At 39.0% G+C, this 19,077-nt stretch overlaps 1 protein-coding gene across 1 annotated transcript in view; it reads left to right on the forward strand.

Moving 5' to 3' along the window:
• Positions 1–2,594: 2,594 nt before the first annotated feature.
• Positions 2,595–19,077, forward strand: part of snd1 (staphylococcal nuclease and tudor domain containing 1) — a 132,756-nt gene continuing 116,273 nt past the window's right edge. The window contains exons 1-10 of the mRNA XM_077500097.1: positions 2,595–2,805; positions 3,755–3,904; positions 5,696–5,816; positions 6,201–6,282; positions 7,194–7,354; positions 8,899–8,990; positions 9,365–9,523; positions 9,650–9,756; positions 9,941–10,031; positions 18,664–18,768. Of these exons, the coding sequence (XP_077356223.1) occupies positions 2,731–2,805; positions 3,755–3,904; positions 5,696–5,816; positions 6,201–6,282; positions 7,194–7,354; positions 8,899–8,990; positions 9,365–9,523; positions 9,650–9,756; positions 9,941–10,031; positions 18,664–18,768 (1,143 nt within the window). The 5' untranslated portion in view covers positions 2,595–2,730. The remainder of the gene's footprint in view (positions 2,806–3,754; positions 3,905–5,695; positions 5,817–6,200; positions 6,283–7,193; positions 7,355–8,898; positions 8,991–9,364; positions 9,524–9,649; positions 9,757–9,940; positions 10,032–18,663; positions 18,769–19,077) is intronic.

The following is a 19,077-nucleotide window of genomic DNA, read 5'->3' on the forward strand; positions in this document are numbered from 1 at the left end:
ATACTGTATTTCCAAAAAATGTCGTGCTTGTTTTGTGTGAGTATTCTACTCTGAATTGGTTGAAAACGTGCATTTAATGTTTAAAAAAAAAACGACATTTATTGCTCTTTTTCGCCATGTTAATATTTTCCGGAAGATCTTTTAAATGTGTCATATCGAATTAGGTCTAAGCATAAAAGTTTTCCCAACCGAACAATTAACATATTATAAATGGTTATTGTTTTACAGGTTGCACTAAAACCTCCTTATTGTAACTCAAAGTGCTCTCATGTTGTTACGTGAGAAATTGTGTGAAGGCTGAAGGCGTCGGGCCGAAACATTCACAATTTCGTAAATTTCATTAAAAAAATAAAAAAAGTGTATACTGTTGGTCAGTCAACACGTGTGGGTGTTATTTTTTTTTTTTTATAAATGATTGACCAATCAAAAGTATTGGATATTACTTCATTTTCCTCCTCTTTGAAGATGCCATAATGATGTTAATGGGTGAACAAACAAAAATGGGCCATTTGGGGTCTCGGGGATATGTTATTACTATTCGTTTATATCAATAGCCTATTATATTTGATTCCAGCAACCTTTCTTTAATAAATAAATAAATAAATAAATAATTCCAATTCATTTCCAGTGAGACATTCATCAAAACAAATTAATTTCATTGACTGGAAAGCCAAACTATCCAGCTCATTCAATTCACCACAAATTTCAACATTTCAAAAACTCACCCATACCAAAAATGTCACATTTTTCACAGTCATTTTCTTTATTTTCACAATTAATTAAAAAAAAAATTCTTATATTCTACGATTCGCCTATTTTTCATTTATTCACCTATTCACACGTTCCAATTTCAACACACTCAAAGACAATATAGCACGAGACACAAACTGAAAAACCGCACATTTGTTTATTTTGGATTCCCTGAAGTTGTCACTGAAAACATTTCTCATATTGACCAGGAGAGGACGACAGCGCCTTTGATGACACCTTGTTCTGTCGTGATCCATCTCCAGCCTAAATGGAAAACAGAAATTCGAGGCCTTTGCAGATAACTCCACATATGTTGTTTTTAAACGACGTTAAATCGGTTGTCCTACATTTGTTTTTGAAAATTAAGATTGACTATATGACCTTAAATTTGTTTATCGATATGTTTGGAGCGAATGGAAAATTGGAAGTTGCCAATAACAACATTTCTCCTACTGACCAGAAGATGGCGACAGTGCTGCGTTGAAGCAGAGCCGTATATAGAAAGCGACTGGCCAACTGAAAACGCTGGCACCATGTTGTTACCATCGGCCACAGGACGGGGTCTGTGCTCAAGCGTGGAGCCCAAGAGCATGCCGATCGCTTTGCACGCAAGATCGTCATCCATTCCTGGAGCTTTCTTCATTTGAATAACATTTCGACTTGGCAGTACGGACCCAAACTGCCAAAATTAAAAATAAACGACTAAATAAATCAATCAATAAATAAATTACTGAATAAAGATATAATTAAATAAATGTACTAAATAAATAAATGATTAAAAGTGAAAATAAAAACGGATATAAAAAATATAATACAAATTTATGTGTAGCCTATATATATGTATATATATATTTGTTCTTTTCTTTTTGTTGTTTATTTCCATTTATATATATTTTTTGGATATCATTTTCGAATTATATATATTTTTTTTTATCGGCCCTGTCCGTTTTTTTTTTTTTTTTCACTTTTAGTCATTTATTTATTTAGCTGGACAGCTGGGTGTCCTCCCCAGATGTGTTCCCCTGAGTTAAACAGAGCAATATCTTAAACTGGTCTTTGTTTCTCCAAAAAATAAAGCACAAGTAACAAACTACAGTGCCTCTTTTCTTCAGTCATAAAGTGACTCATTAGCAAATGCAAGACGAGCTTCCCTGCGAATTGACAATGAAAGCATACCATATAAAATATTGTAGTGATTGGAACATAATTCACCCACAGAACGTTGGGACGAAGGGGGAGTTTGTTGGGATGAAAGGATGAAAGGATGAAAGGATAAAAGGACGAGATGTTAGTAGGTCTGTGAGCCTCGCGCAGAGTGAGTTGTTGTTGCTGTTAAACGCTGAGAAGCTGATGTCAATAAATCGCCGGTCTTTGGCTCCGGACTTCAACACTGCCTCCGACTCCCGTCACTGCTCGCTACAATATGCTCAAATCAAGTCATGAGAACGTTTCGGGCTAAACACAAGATACACATGTCAACTGTAAAAAAAATAAAAAATAAAAAAATAAATAAAAAATAAAAATAATCTGTAAATTATGACCCCCTAGCCCTGACGTCCCAAAAGAAAATATAATTCATAATTGAGAAAAACCGACATTGGGAATCATAATTGTGTATTTAAAAGAACAAATTGTTTTCAATTTCTGTGTTCTTTAATATTTTGTATAATAAATAAATAAATAAATAAGTAAATCCGAAATCCAGCTATGCTGACGTGTCTCATGCACTGACCCGGAAGTGCTTCATTGGTTTCGCGAGCATGGCTCCGTGCCTGCCCCGTTCACTCCCATTCATTACGGACCGGAAGTAGCTTGTGTAGCTAAGTGACGTAAATGCGTGCGTGACAGGGTATTCTTCCGGTACAACGTGTGTGTTGACCAACGCGAAGCCTTTTTCTCTTGGCTTTCTGTAGAGCAGTCCCAGCTCCCTTTTGCCCGGTCTACCCTCTCTCTCTTACGGCGACAAGCAAACCGCTGGATATGGCATCTGTTTCGGCTCCTGCTCAGACAGCCTCTGCTCCCTCTGCTGGGCTCCAGAGAGGGATAGTTAAGATGGTAAGAGCCCCCCTCATGTGTGGGCGCTAGTTAGCCGGCTAGCATCAGCGACTTTGATGTAGTGGAGTCGCATTCAGGGTTTAGCTGCTATATCAGGGAATTAATGTGTAGTAAACGCATGTGCTTGTCAGTGTGTCATCCCAAGTGCTGTGGGGTCAGCAACTAACATTAACCCGCTGCTAACGAGCTGCTGCCAAAAACGTTTTGAACACACGTCAAGTGATTTTCGACTTGCGAACGCGCGACGTGGCGAGTGACAGGCAACTTGTGCAGCCGCTGCGGGGGATTTTCAAAGCGGAAAGCGAACTTGTTGCGACCTCGTCGCTCCAGCCGCGACAGATGTGAAGTTTCCCAGAAAACTTGAGGGACAGCGTAGTCTTAACAGTGTTGACTTGGGGGTGAACTTTGAGTTAGCCACATTTGCTTGTTTCTAAAAAAGCCAAGAGCTTAACTTTTATATCCTGCTGCTCCGATATTTGGGGAGCACTACTTGGACCCCCCCCCACACACACACACACACACACTCCACGAGACTGACACGTAGCTAGTGTTTTCAAGACCCCATCACCATCATGCACTCAACGATAAATGTGTTGGGGGGTTTTTTCTGCTAAAAAAAAAAAAAAAAAAGCCCTGCTGCTCACAGGATCTTAAGAATTTTGTCAGCTGGTGTGATTTATTTATTTATTTTTTTTTAAGATGTAGTGATTTATTGTCGCTGTTATCTCCCCCCCATCTTAGATCAACATCCGCCCACCCCCGCAGATAAGTTATTTGCACAGATCCACGCGAATACCATGGTTGTCAAAAGCCAAACTCTACCTTGGGCTAATTGTCACCATAGCAACAGGCAAAAATTAGAAATTGACAGCTCTGTATCTGACGTCTCGTCTCACTGCCTTATCATCACTATTGTCATGGTAGTTATTGCATTGGTATTTTTCTCCAGGTGCTGTCGGGGTGTGCCATCATCGTGCGAGGCCAGCCTCGCGGCGGCCCGCCTCCAGAGCGCCAGATCAACCTCAGCAACGTCCGAGCGGGTGCTATGGCCCGGCGAGCTGCCCAGAGCCAGCCCGACACTAAGGACACCCCCGACGAGGTGTGTTGCATTCGTGCGTGTGTGTTTGTTTACATGTGTGTTGAGGTAACACTCCTATTCGAGGCGTGGTAGCTATTGTTTCTGGGAGGAATCTGTTCCGCAATGCTTGTCTGTTCGTCTAATTGCAGTCAACTATGCTGGTTGACTTCCAAATGTTCTAAAACTTTTACTGTTCTGCACAGGCATGTGACGTGTTAACATTTTATTAAAGAGAACTTAATCACTGGGTAACAAAGAGAAAAAATGAATCAAACTTAATCTTATTGAACAAAAAGAAAGTTAGGTAGCTGTGAAATAAAACTCATATAAAGTAAAACTACTCTAATAATAAATTTAAAGTTCAAGCACTATGTAATTAAACTCAAGACACACCACTGTATAGTAAAGATAATTGGCTGTATATTAAATGGAACTAAAACTGTATTTTCTACTTGAGAAACTTTGAAAGGTTTTGGGCTATGAGACAAATTGATGTCAAAACCTCAGGAGTGATTTTTCTGCATTAAATAACACATTTGAGTCAGCCTGGTGTCTTTAAAATGGTAGTGATGTTACGCTCGAAGCAGACGCTTGAGACAAGTGTCGAGGCGCTCGCGCAATAGAAGTATCTCACAATAAGTCGACTCGAGGTCTCGCTGGATCCAGTGGAACATCTAGTGACGTCACGCTCGAAGCAGACGCTCGGCAAGTGTCGAGCTCTCGCGACGAGAAGTGTCTCGATACGTTGTTCCGATGCCGTGCTTCATTTGGTGGAAAATCACGTGATCGCGGAAGTGATCGGCTGTGACAGTAGACGTGTCACTCCAGGTAGGGAGGGGTGGAGTCAATCAATTTGATTGAGTCAAACTCACAATGCTTCTTCGGGGCAAGATTGTGGGTGGCGAGGAGCAGAGCTTTTGCGCGCATTAAGTCGTTGAGAACCAGGAAGGGTGCACTGTAAAAAACAATTACTTTTTTTAATGGGGAAAAAAACAAAACGAAAAAAAAAAACTATGGCTGGGCTGAGGAACGATCCCATAACCTTCAGGTTGGGTGACAGCCACGCTAGGAGCTGAGCCATGGCCCACTACTGTTGTGTTGGTGTCAGTTGGAATCCTCGTACCTCTAAGCAGTTTTTGCTCCGTTTATTCACCAGAAATACATTAGCCTATAGTGGCAAACAGCAAGACTAAAGACGCATTGCTTCATATTGATTCACTGCTTCAGAAAGCTTTGGTTTCTCCATCACTATAAAATGGATCAGCAGGAACTGCAACTATGTCAGGCTGTCAGCATCAAAACGTGTAGTCCATCCATCAGTCCATTTTCCAAACAACTTAATAAAAGATTTTTTTTTTAAGCTGGCCTTTTCGCCACATTGGCTCTATCTTACCGTCATGCATAGCATTGCCAAGGCTAGCTTGACTGTCTTCACGACCATGCACAGCAAATACACAGGAACCGGAGGCAGAAAAAAAAATCCTCGTAGCTTTATTATTTTTTTTTTTCTCAGTTGAGGCACTCAAATTTTTCAAGGTCTTTTTCACCCCTACTTGAATGAAACAAAACCAAAAATAAATTCACTAAACCACTATACAATACTAGAATAAAGTAAAACTGCTCACTGTAGCATTTTCTGATCAGTGCCATTTGTTACAATCTTAATATAAGATATACATATATTTCAAATTGTGCAACATAAGGTGGACTCCTACTACTCAGTACAGAGTTCCAATTCCTGGTCATGCTTGTAATCCACCTTTTTTTTTTTTTTTTTTTTTTTTTTTTTTTTTTAAATATACCTGCCCCAAGCCGTGGGCCTTTCAAGCCAGAGAGTTCCTGCGCAAGAAGCTCATTGGCAAAGAGGTGTGCTTCACTGTTGAGATCAAGACACCATTGGGCCGCGAGTACGGCATGGTCTACCTGGGAAAAGGTCAGTACATCCCCTGGGCTGTGGCAGAACCAGGTAGTACGAGTTATTCAAAATAGTGCCCACCGGGGTGATGTAAAACAGTCGCTTGTTGGTCTGCTAGATTTGTAATGTTATGATACATAGTTAGAAATCAGCACAATAAACACACATGCCATGCCGGACATTAGCCAAGCACAGAACATGTTGCACTTGATAAAATCTTTTAAAAACTATTTCAGATTTTTATGTTTTCCAATACAGTGATAGATTTCTTAAGTACCAATGAAAATTTAGTGGTTTGGAGAAGCCTAAATGGATTTTGGTATTTCAATTCATTCTTGTGGGGAAAAAACACCCCCTTTTTTATTTTTTTATTTTTTATTTTTTCCCCCTTAACTTGCACAGACACAACAGGCGAGAACATCGCTGAGTCGCTGGTGAACGAGGGCCTTGCCACGGTGCGGCGAGAAGGAATCAGAGGCAACAAGTAAGATTTTTCTCCTACTTTAAACCTAAAGTGCTTGAAAGATAACCTATAGTGTATTTCAGTATGTTTCATAACCACAGGTGACACTGGCTTCTCTGGTTTGTACTTAGTGCATGCCAGTGGCTTGCAGGCAATAGTGGCGTGTTGTACACTCATGTGTCATAAAAACATCAGTCATCATGTGACAAATGGTGTGCCTTTGCGAGAAAACAATGTTGAGACTAAGGATAGTTCCGGCAGTGTCCATGTGGTGGCAGCAGTGCTCTGTCTTTTAAAGCTGATTGGCTCACTAGAGCTTTAGTCACATGACCTCTCTGACTAAACTAAACACACAAAAACACTTACTTAGTTTCCCCCCAGTGGCTCCATTAGCCATTATCCAGTGTGACTTTGTCCACTGATGGTTATGGGAGGATAATGAAGATTATGATGATGGTGTTGGACAGTGAAAGCCAACGTGTTCACAAGCCGACTGCCATTTTCCGAGGATATGGTCACTGGTCGTTTTGGATCTTGGAGCACCCGGGCATGTAAATTGGTCCATTTTGGCCATTGTCATTAGCAACACAATACAGGCAACATATTAGGAATGGCTCCAAGTATGTTGTAGTGCAATTCAGTTGAAGCCAACCTTTTTCATTGGTGCTATTCTGTGTAAATGTCAAGAAATGGGGCACAGGAAGTTGACTTAATTCTGTATTTAGTATTTGCATCTGTCTTTGCTTGTAAATGTTTATCATTTTCTGAACGTTTTCATAGTTGTATTTCATATCATTTGGCAGTGATGATTTTTTTAACCTATTTAAAATAAAAGCAATTTATGAATTGTATATGTATCTAAATGTTTGCTTTTAGTAATTGATACATGACTAATGACTGACATGAGACTAAATGCATGTTTCGTCTTCCAGTCTGGACCAGGTCAGACTGTGCGAGATGGAGGACCAGGCGAAAGCGTCCAGGAAGGGCATGTGGAGCGAAGGCGGTGGCGCGCACACCATTCGCGACCTCAAGTATACCATCGACAACCCGCGCAACTTTGTGGACTCCCTGCACCAGAAGCCCATCAACGGTATGCAACAGCAGCACCCTGTGTGACTTGGGACATCCAGTGTGGGGAGGAGCGTGGCGCATCATGTAATGACGCCCGCCAGCGCAACCTTCAGAGTTGTAATGTGGCGCTCAGTGCTGTTAACAGCCGCTCAGCTCATTTCACCGGCCTGCAAGCCGGCCACCTAATGAGAAAGAAAAGAGACTCCTCATTGCTCCCCCCAAGCAAAGATGGTGCTCCACACATTTAAGTGCCGTTTAAGAACAAATTGACTTTCATACAGGTGACTCTCATCCTGCCAGCTTTTTAATGAATGCAAAATTGCAAACATAAGGCTTTACTCAACAACATGAGATTTTTATTTTTATTTTTTTGTATGACACACATTTTTACGTGCATTTTAACTTATTAGTAATTAAATTAATAATGATCTGTAAATGTCATTGTGTTAATTTTCATCGTACTGTATTTATGTATTTATTTATGAAATTTGTACTAGTTCGGTCGAGCCAAGTTCCCTGAACTTCAGTCATGTTAGTGGCCATGGGGCCACTGTAGAACCCTGCGCATAGTGCACAATCATGTTTGATATATATCTAAAATGTTTCAGATTTTTTTTTTACATGTATATGTACTGATTTTTTTTTATCACTAGCTATACAATATTTTAGATTTCATGTATTCAACTATTGAAAAGATATATGGTATATATTTTTTTACTTGAATATATTTTGTGTAATTTATTATTTTTTATCTTTAGTTATTAGTAGAGCTGTCAAACGATTAAATTTTTTAATCAGATTAATCAAATCTTAGTATTTTGATCAATCATGATTAATCACTGATTTAAAAAGGCTTTTGAAGCACATTTGAAGGGCACCTGTTATGCGTTAATTTTTTCGACATTTAATGTTATGAGGACATCTTCAAAAATTTATATCCACTGCACACGCTCATCCTGCTTTTTCTAATCAATAAATTATTTACATAATTTAAAATGGGGGGAAAAAATGACCTACGGCTTATGTAAACATTAAATGCTTTACTTTAATGCATGTAGTTATGTTTATTGTTCATACTCCAACAGCTACCTTTAACGTAACCATCCGCTGTTGGCTGAAAAGGATCTTCTGCGGTCAAAATTAATAGTGTGATTGATCTGTGGCAATACAACGATTAATGCGATAATTTTTTGTGATTAATTAATTAGTTAACGCTTTAACTTTGACAGCACTAGTTATTAGTTATTTTACACTAGGGAAAACCTGTTGAAAAACCTAACATATGCAAATTGGGTCAATTTCAAATTTATATATTTATTATTATAGATCAATTTATTTATTTTTAAATTTTAAAGTAAAGTACATTTCCCAATCTACTAATTTTTTGATTGATATTTAGACATTTTAAATAATTTTAAAATCCATTTTATATACGGTATATTTTATTCTATTTTTATTTATTTTTTTTAAATTACGGTGTTTCTTACCCCCATAAAATGTATAAAATACAACATTATCTGTAAAGACAGTTTGTAACCCTGTCGCTGTCCTCTCGCCTGTCAGCCATCATTGAGCATGTACGTGACGGCAGTGTTGTGCGTGCCCTGCTGCTACCTGACTACTACCTGGTCACTGTCATGCTGTCTGGAGTCAAGGTAACCTCATCCCATTGCGTTTTATGGGACAATATATATAAAGAAGCAATGAAAGAGCAACTGCCTACTTCTGTTGCTTGTTTGTTTCTATTTGTTCTGCCACCATGTCATAGCTGCTCAACAGCATTTCCCCATCAATCTTTTTTTTTTTTTTTTTTTTTTTTCTTGCTGTAAACTAAGATGTGACTACTCGAGATAATCTCACTCAACTGCTGCTTCAAGATGTATTGTTACTTACCAGGGTGGCCGCTGAAGTGCTTGTTGTTTGTATCCCGACAAGGTGACAACCAAAGCAGTGCTTAAAATGACTGCCATAGCAAATATAAGACAAATTGCACAAAGATTATTATGGTAATGATGATTGTTTTTCACAGTGTCCCACGTTCAAGCGGGAAGCAGACGGCACGGAGTCGCCGGAGTCCTTTGCCGCTGAGGCTAAGTTCTTTACCGAGTCGCGTTTGCTGCAGCGCGACGTGCAAATCATCCTGGAGAGTTGCCCCAACCAGGTCATCATTGGAACCATCTTGCACCCGGTAAGAGAAAAGAACAGTTTGTCACGCTCTGGTGGTGGTGCCAACATAACCATCCAGTCACATTCATTCTACTGTCTCCCCCCCCCACCCCCCACCCCCCTCCCTCTTCCACACACATACACACAGAATGGCAACATCACTGAACTGCTGCTCAAGGAAGGCTTTGCCCGTTGCGTGGACTGGTCCATGGCCGTCTACACACAGGGCGCTGAAAAACTTCGAGCTGCTGAAAGGTACTAAAAAACAAAACCTTTTATAAGGCACACTGTGGAAGATTCTCAAGGTGTATTTTAGGAGTAATGTTAGTGAGCTAACAAGCAGTCATCAAGTCTCGTGCTGAAATGACTAACAGTCCTTTTATAGCCATCTATTTCTTATATGCTGGTTGATTTTTTTTAAATTTATTTTTTGGTCCAGATCTGCTAAGGAGCGTAAAGTGCGCATCTGGAAGGACTACGTGGCGCCCACAGCCAATTTGGACCAGAAGGACAGACAATTTGTGGCCAAGGTGAGGTGTTTAGAATTTTGTCCCTGTCAGCTGGAATCCTCGCATCTCCAACCTCGATACTTTTCAAAAAATCAAAAATAACACCGTCTTGCTTGAGTTGAGAAATGCAACATTGTTAAAGTTGCTATTGTACCTTATTCTGCTATATTATACTGTTGTGCACCAACATAATCACAACACCTCCCTATAATGTTCAGCCACTAATTTACTGTTGTCTGCGCTCACTCCGAGCCCCTGACAAGAGAAAAGGCCTTAATACTAACAAAAGCTAACGACTGTGGAAACGTAATCTTCACAAACTCTATTTCAAAGGTTCAAGAGCGTGTGATGAGTGGTGCAATAAAACAAAAAAAACGATGAGCTGGCTAGACACTTTAATGGATGGAGATTAATCTGCACACAAACTTCCGCTCGTGGCTGACGGGCTTCCTTCTGCAACTCGGCAGTACTACGGCCATTGATTTTGAATAAAAGAGGTCCACAAAAATGTATCCTACCTAACTTTTTTCACTTGTTTTTGTCGACAGACTTTCAATCTTGAGGCGACATAATGCACTCGCAGAGTCAAGAAGAGGTAGTGTTATTCTCACAAGCTATTTTCAATACTTATTGGTTAATAACTTTTAAAAATAACAGAACATGGAGAATGACCATTGCTATCTATTCGTAAAAAAGAAAATATATCTATATATACGTATATTATGAAACTGACCAAATTTTGACAATATTTAGACAGAAATTTTCCACCTGACAGCGATGATATGCATCTGAATTTTCTTACCAATTTTGTAGATTATAATGAAAACAATTGTGAAAGTTATTAAACAGAAATAAACATTAAAAATGAAAACAAAATGTATTAAACATATTCTTATGAAATAAAATACATAAAATTGAAAGAAAAATACAATATTACATTTTAATGAAATTGTGAGCTTATATATTTGTGTCATAAAATGTAAATTCGTTGTGGGTTTTTTGTAAGCAGTTAAGGTTTTTTGCATTTGAGTTGGTAATTAGTTTTATTATACAGTATTTAATGATGTTTTTTAAACTTGTATTCAAGTACACCATATTTAAAAATAAAATAAAACTATTACTAATCTATAAGCATTTTTGAAAAAATAAATCTAACAAACTAGCTCTGAAAAGAAATTAATACTAAATTTATAGGTGCACGATGCAAGATTAGACTCAAATTTGAGTGTTAAAATAACCATATTTTTCACCCGCACACGTTTTAAGAATTGTATTATGGACAGGAGGCACTACTATGGCACAATGACTGTTGCCCCTATTTTTCTGTAAAAGGAAAAAATGTTGGAGCGTTCGGGCCGGAAACTTTAACTGTGGCTCTGAACATGACGTCATGCGCGTTCACGCTATTGTCCCTGTTAGCCCTCGCGATTGTTCACGCAACTTCACGGACAGGACAGCTAATTCAAATTGGATTTAAAGAGACCTGCACCCAATACGTCTCAATTAGGGGTGTTAAAAAAAATCGATTCGGCGATATATCGCGATACTACATCGCGCGATTCTCGAATCGATTCAATAATAGGCAAAATCGATTTTTTTTTTTTTTTTTTTTTTTTTTTTTTTAGGATTCACACCTTGAGCATGGAAGAATGTTATATGAACGGCACATTAAGCCTTAATATTTTTATTTTAATGCTGTTCAAACATGAAACAGATTACAACCTCTATAAGACTGAAATTTCAGATAAATAAATAATACATTTTCATATAAATCTTACACTCTACAAGCTTACTGATTAGTATTTTCTAAATATGAATGAAAAAAAATCGCAACAATCGACTTATAAATTCGTATCGGGATTAATCGGTATCGAATCGTGACCATTCGTATCGGGATTAATCGGTATCGAATCGAATCGTGACCTGTGAATCGTGATACGAATCGAATCGTCAGGTACTAGGCAATTCACACCCCTAGTCTCAATCCCTTATGGAGACTCCACGGAAGACAAAGAGAAGTAAAAAACTTTAAGACCAGCGTCACGGGAGGACGCGGATAAATATAGGAGCAGCGTTTGTCAGGTGGAGAGAGCTAAGAGCTATCCTGGGGATGAAACGGGACTCACAGCTTGCTGACTTTTTGCTAAAAAGGTAAGACTTCGTAACGAAAATACGATAGGGTCTATTTATGATTAGCAGTGCAGAATAAAACTACCACACGGTCGCTTACTAATGTCTCCACACTTGGGGATATTAGCAACGCAGTGCTATCCTCAATGTCATCGGATTCACAGGATGCATTTGGGAGGTTGTAAATACGTAAGCTTTTGTCACTCAAAATTAGTTTAACATACAAAGTAACTTGAAGATTAATACGTTTCTTACCTCTGTAGACATTATTAACTCTTTGACTGCCAAAAACGTTTAATAACGATCAGTAAAATCACGACGTATATTGCCATAAATGTTAAATACCGTCAACAATTTTTTTTTTTTTTTTTTCTCAGTGCAATGTCTAAGTGCAGCTCTGCCTGGTCAATGGGTTGTGGAATCTAAAACACTCTAAACTATGGCCAGCAGATGGAAGCATTGTATCTCTTTTCGCCAATGATCAAAGCCTCTGTCATATCAAAGTTTTTCCTTGATAACGGGTGGCAGTAAAAGAGTTAAGCCTATGAAAAAGTCGTGCTCCGTGTTGACGTTTGTTAAATTAATTTGGAGGTTTACTCGTGCCCGTGAAGTCGCGCACGCCCCTGGCTGTGTGCATGTCGCTGGGGTCCATTCCACGTTCCGCCAGAGGGGTCGCAAATGTGCAAAAACTCTGAATCCTGCTTCGTGCCCCTTTTAAGAAAACAAAAGCCAACTCGAAATAAAAGCAACTATAATGAACAATCTCCAATAGTTTTAACCCTGTTGCCAATCCCTCATACTGTGCTCGGACTTGACACAGGACAAGGTTTTGGCCTTGAAGTTTGCGTTTCTCTCCCATCCTAAAAGCTGATGCCGTAGCAGCACTCCGTTTCAAACAAAAGCCTTGATTACCTTTTAGAACCGACACCAAGGTAAAAATGAATAAAAGCTGACCCCTTTGCATTCCCCTGGCACTTGTTTTTCTTCTCTTGCCATAAACAAAGCTTGACGGCCACCTTGAAAGGGTCCCGGTCCAATTAGGCCCAAAATCGCTGGCTCATGCTGCTAAAAGCCAGGCACATATTAGCTTTGGAGGTTATTGGCCAGGGCCTTGGGAAGGGGAGAGGAAAGTGTCCTCAATGCAGAGTACACTCCCTCCTACTTGTCAACGCATATTAGCTTCAATGGAGGCAGATGGACAGCACAGTTGGTGTAAGATAATATACATTTCCACATCATCTCACCCCCTATTACTGCCTTCACTGGATTCATTTTTCTCAAGCAACAGAGTAGAAAAATATTAAACATCCCCAAAGTCTCCCCCTAGACCTTTTTCTTTTCTTTCTGTTTTTTCCCTTCGACTATCCTGATTAAATTCACGGCTTGCCTGAGGCTTACATAAAAGCTTGCGATCAAGGGAAGCTTGCTTAATGAATGCACACAAAAAGCGGTGGAATGAAACATTTATATTGTCTCTCAGATCTCCCCAAAAGAGGGGCTGGGATGTGCCAGGCAATATTTGGTGTAGGGAAAAGGAACAAGCCAAAGCCCTTCTGTTCACTTCGAAATGGTTTGAAGCACTAAGAGCACTCATCTGGTTTGTTTTGTCGTGCATGATGTGAATCCCAAGCTGCTGTGTCTGCTACATGAATAGTATCGTTTTCATTATATAAAATTTTATTTTTTCATTATTGTAATTATTTAAAAAAAAATATATTTTTATGAGTATTTTTAAGTATTTTTAATAATAATTTTTTAAATAAGAAAAATCCATTTTTTTTTTAATAGTTACTCTTTAATTTACTAATCAAATTGCTAAATTCTCAGCTGAATGGTATACTTAATGAAATTATTCTATCAGATTTTTTAAATTAATTTATGTTTTAAAAAAAAAAAAAAACTTGTGAAAAAAGCAATCTAATCACCAGATATGCACCATATGTCTCTGATGCATGTCCATCTATCCATCTGTCTTGTTCCCCTCTGCTTTTCACTTCCTATTACCTGACTGATGGATAGATAGAGTGGCGGGCCAGTGAAGGTCCAATCCCCACAAGTCAATCCTGCTGACGCCTCTTCATTTTTTTTATTTGGGACTGGATGTAGGCCATGTCCCGATAGTCCTACCCTTCCCGCCCCAGTAAAAAAAAAAAAAAAAAAAAAAAAATCCAAGGTGATAGAGTGAAAATGATGTGGCGTAAAAGGCTTTTTACTTACCTTTCATGGCTGGAGAGACTACACCTGCCTCATTTTCCTCCTCCATAATATTTATTAACTGTACAGGCAGTGGTACGAATGGCATTTCAGATTATAACATTGAAAATACTGTAAAACTACTCACACTTTTAGTACTTACAGATACTTAACGGAGAGCAAGTGTGGATTTATCATCACTTTTCCCTTTTGTCGTCACTGGTAACCCTTAGTAGGTTTGTAGACAAAGTGGAGTTATTCCTTCTTAGATTAGGTTAACATTACAACTTAATCACTGTACCACAGAATTAAATGCAGATAAAATAAAGTCAAACTGTTCAACCTTCCTCAAAAAAGCCCAATAGCCATAAAAGCAGGCACTTTTGTGTAATTTTAATAACACTATAATATTGTACTTTTATATAAAAAACATTTAGTAATAACATAATAAAATAGTATAATCAAAGAGGTTGTGCATCATGATTAATTTGTTGCAGCTCTTTTGGTGGGTGCAGCTTTGGCCACTGGGGAGCAGTATAATATAGCCATGCAGACAAAAACGAAGACGATTTAAAAAACAAAACAAAAACAAAACAGGAAGCTCATAGTTGTGAGTAAAGGCCTTAATTTTAACATGGCCAGTAGATTAGAACATCGCCTACACGTTTAGACCTTTTTATTTTTTTTTTATTTTTTGAATGCCTTCGTCAGGGCAAGCTACTACTAAGGCTGAAATGTGTGGCAGTTTTTTTAATCAAATTAAGACCTTTTATTCACAACTGCTTAGTGCCTCAGCTTTTTGTTTAAGTTCTCAAGAACACCTAATACACATTTAAATACAAAAAAAAACAAAAAAACAACAATCCAATCCAGTAGCACTCCTGCACGCTTTGATTGCAAAAACCGAGTTTCACACCTACTCAAAGTGACTAAGATGTAGAAACATTGGTCATTTTACAGAAAGGATAAAGAATATATGCCTGTGAGTATTGTGATGTTGTCTGCCTACATCTGTTACTGCACAGTTAGCTGCTATTTGTTAGCACGCCCATGGCATTGTGTGTTCACATTTTCTGCCAGGCGTTATAAAAACAAAATAAAAAAATCCACAGTGCCAGCCACTTTTGAGCATTTTAACTCATCTTTCAAGGCAAAAAGAATATTTTTTGCCTTTACTACATATACAATGTGGCTACTCAATGAAAGATCGCATTCCATTCATTGGAATTTTACTAATCATCATGAAACGTCTTTGGCAGTCAAAGAGTTAAGCTAATGGGTGTGACAATCAGTGGTACTTTAATTTTGGACTTCAGGATTAGGGTTCGGTTTGATAGCCTTTACCTGGGAGTGGCATGAAAGAGCTAGAAGCCTCTCTCCCCCAGTCATCTCAAAGTGTAGCTCCACTTGTCACGTAATTTTCACGATTTACTTGCTGTATTTTTTCCCATCTGCTGCAGGCTGAAAAACTCACACTGCTTGTTTATTTATCTGAGGCATCATAAATGCTCTTCTTTTTTCTTTCTTTTTTTTTTTTTTTTTGGTATACTTTCGGTGACAAGGCACCTCTTAGGGCATTTTTGATGGAAATGCTGCCAGAGATGAGTAAGTCCTGCTTCCGCTTGTCTTTTTCTTTTCTTCTTCCTCTTTCCCCGCGGGTCATAAGCACCTTCTTACTGTGCTGTGACAGATCTTGGCCACTGCAGATGTCTTGCTTGCCGGTAGGCAGTAGGTGGCAGTAGTGTGCCACCTCTGGAGGCTCCATCGACTGAGACCATGAGTCACAACAAGTCTCCCGTGACCCCCGCCCAACAACCCCCCATCTTTGTCATATCAGATGACAAGACGCCATCCTCCATCTTTGCTCCCTCTATTTGGGGCGTAGATCTGTCTTTCCAACCCCCCTTCCCTAATTACCTGCTAAATGCCTTATTTAGGTGCGCGGGCCGCCCAGTGACCTTGTGTAGACTCACTGATAAGCATGTGATGTATTATCGGCCAGTGGGCACGGTCCAATTCCTATTCCCCATTGGCTGTTGAGCTTGATTATTTGAACAAAAAATGAGCCTGTGTTTTGTGTGTCTAACGTTTATAAAATGTTTTCAGTCACACAGCTACACACTCCTACAGTGTTTTTTTTCCCCCCATACCTGAGTCAATGTCACCTTAAGGTTCCTTACAGACTGCCCCATTTCACAAGAATTTTTCAATGAACATCATATATGTTGTATCAGGTAGATGTTATCCTCTTCCAAATGCAAATTGGTAAAGCTCCCATTTTTTTCTTTTTTCTTTTTTTTTTGTTAATTAAAGTAAACTGCCAGCTGACAATGTATATGATAAAAGCAATATATATGAGCTTGCTGACAGACTGTGCATGGGTGTGCATTTTTGGCTAATGTAACTTTAATAAATGAACATATGGTAACCTTCCCTCAGCAAGCTAACTGTTTACTATTTAGCAAATGTATTTCAAATTTGTGAAAGGTTTTTACATCAATTGATATTTAACTACGACAATGCAGACATTTTAATCTTGACAACGTCCAACTAAACGCATAATCTCATAAATTCCAAAACACAAACGGAAATATTTATCCTGCAAATAGCCACGGTTTCCACCTCTATTGAAGAACGTCAAAATGATGGCTTTTAACGTCGCAGAAATCAGATAGCAGTTACCCCATAATGACAGCGTGCAGTGCAATTTCAGGAACACATGAAAAATATGATCATGAAAATAAAATATACATTATCAAAATGACTTAATGAAATCACCTGGGATCATGTTGTTTTTTTGTGTGTGTGTGATTGGATAGTATTATTTAATTAGCACACAATGTCGTTGGCGGAACAGCATGCAGTAAATCACATACATCCGAATGACAAAATTTGGGATGTTCGATACCACTTTTTTCCCAGACCTTTATACGAGTATGTAACTTGAGTAGTCACAGAAACCAATACCAAGTACCGATACCACTATTACTTCTGATGCATAAAATAAAAAAAAACAATGACAGATTATTTTAAAGAATATTGTATTTTTCCTTAAAATTGCATGAAATAACTGGCAATTTTCTATTCTAATATCTAATTCCTAGTTTCTAATTGTGAAATGGCCACACAAGTTGTCTGCCTATAAGGTCGGGTATCGGTACTACTCGATGAAATGAAGGATACCCATTTCTAAGAGACTTAATCGTCATCCAGGTATGTGTGCAAATGTTTGTCCACTTATAAGACTTGAGAGTTGAATGGTGACAGACTTTGATGAGGACATCAAAGGCATTTTATGGCGCTCGTATTGACCCGCCTGCTTGCTTGCACTGCAAGCGTCACGCAATTGATTCCTCCATGTTTGGTGCCTTCTCATCCTCCGTCGTGGGCGAAGCCCAAGCCTTTCCGAATTTTTTTATTTTTTTTATTGAACTCACAATTTTTACACCCCACTTGATTGGTATTCATGACTTTAAATGATGACTTTTCATCTCGGGAGATTTGCATAATTTTCCCCGGCAGACTTGTGTGACTCAAGTTATTTGGTCACTGGGCCCCCGAGTCCCAGCGTAGCAAGTTATGCTAATGCATCACACTAGTAGTAAGATAAATATATTTTTGAAAAACATAGCTGTCCTGTCCGCTTGCAAAGTGTAACAATGGAGACCATTTGGATTCTAATTGAGTCGAGTTGGGGCGGGTGCATTGCTAAGGAGCTAGCCTGTCAAGCTAAGTCCTGTGGGGCTGGTTTCTTTTCTTTGTGCTCTTTCAGACAAACTATTAAGCATATTGCTTGCCGTGACGTCTGTGAGCCAGAGGCTGAGCCGCATTGTGTGCTTCTGCAGCAGTGTGAGGCCATTATACTTCTTGTTCCTTACTTAAAATTTTGAATGTGAATACATGAAGTGTTACATTGCACAAGTGCAGTATTTCAGAACAAAAACATCATTTGCATGTTGCCGAATCTGCATTTTCAAACATTAACGTTTACAGTACAAATTTGCCATCTCTGTTCTATTCAAGCTGCAAGTCTCCTGCCTGCTTCCCAAGCACAAGTAGGCGACACAACCAAATCAGCAATTGGTGTCCTTAGCTAAACTTGCAGATATTTCTGTGAAATATGGCCGTCCGCTTGGGGTTCGACAGCAACATAACACTCTCCCGGCCAATCTCTGACAGCTTGTTTGTGTTTTAAATCTCTCGTCTTCTCTCTGGATCATGCAGCGTCCTCTCTCCGTCCTTCAAACCTTGTCGACAATGTCCCCTTCCCCTCCCAAATCATTTCTGTATGTTTTATTTAACGCTCTTCCTCATTCTGTGCCTTTTGCAGGTGATGCAGGTTGTCAACGCCGACGCCATGGTCGTCAAGGTAAACTCGGGAGAGTACAAGACTATCCACCTGTCCAGCATCCGGCCCCCTAGGATTGAGGGCGAGGTACGGGAAAATAAAAGCACACAAAATACATGCTAATGTCGACCTGCTGTGTCTATCATACTTTCATGTTATTTCTGATTTTTCTAACTTAATAATTTCTTTGTAAAAGTATAAATATTACCTTTCTTTTTTATTAAGTCAACAAAACAGCCAACGGTTTAAATTGACCTCTGAACCTTTTTGGTATACCATAGAAGCAAAGCAAGAGCCAATTAACAGCATCCCACCAACCTTGTCCAAATGACCGTGGGAACGCTCCACAACCACTTGGTGGCACCCCCCAAGATGCTGCTGGCACACGCCCAGTGC

This window comes from Festucalex cinctus, chromosome 16, assembly GCF_051991245.1.
Source record: "Festucalex cinctus isolate MCC-2025b chromosome 16, RoL_Fcin_1.0, whole genome shotgun sequence".
Classification (NCBI taxonomy): Eukaryota; Metazoa; Chordata; class Actinopteri; order Syngnathiformes; family Syngnathidae; genus Festucalex; species Festucalex cinctus.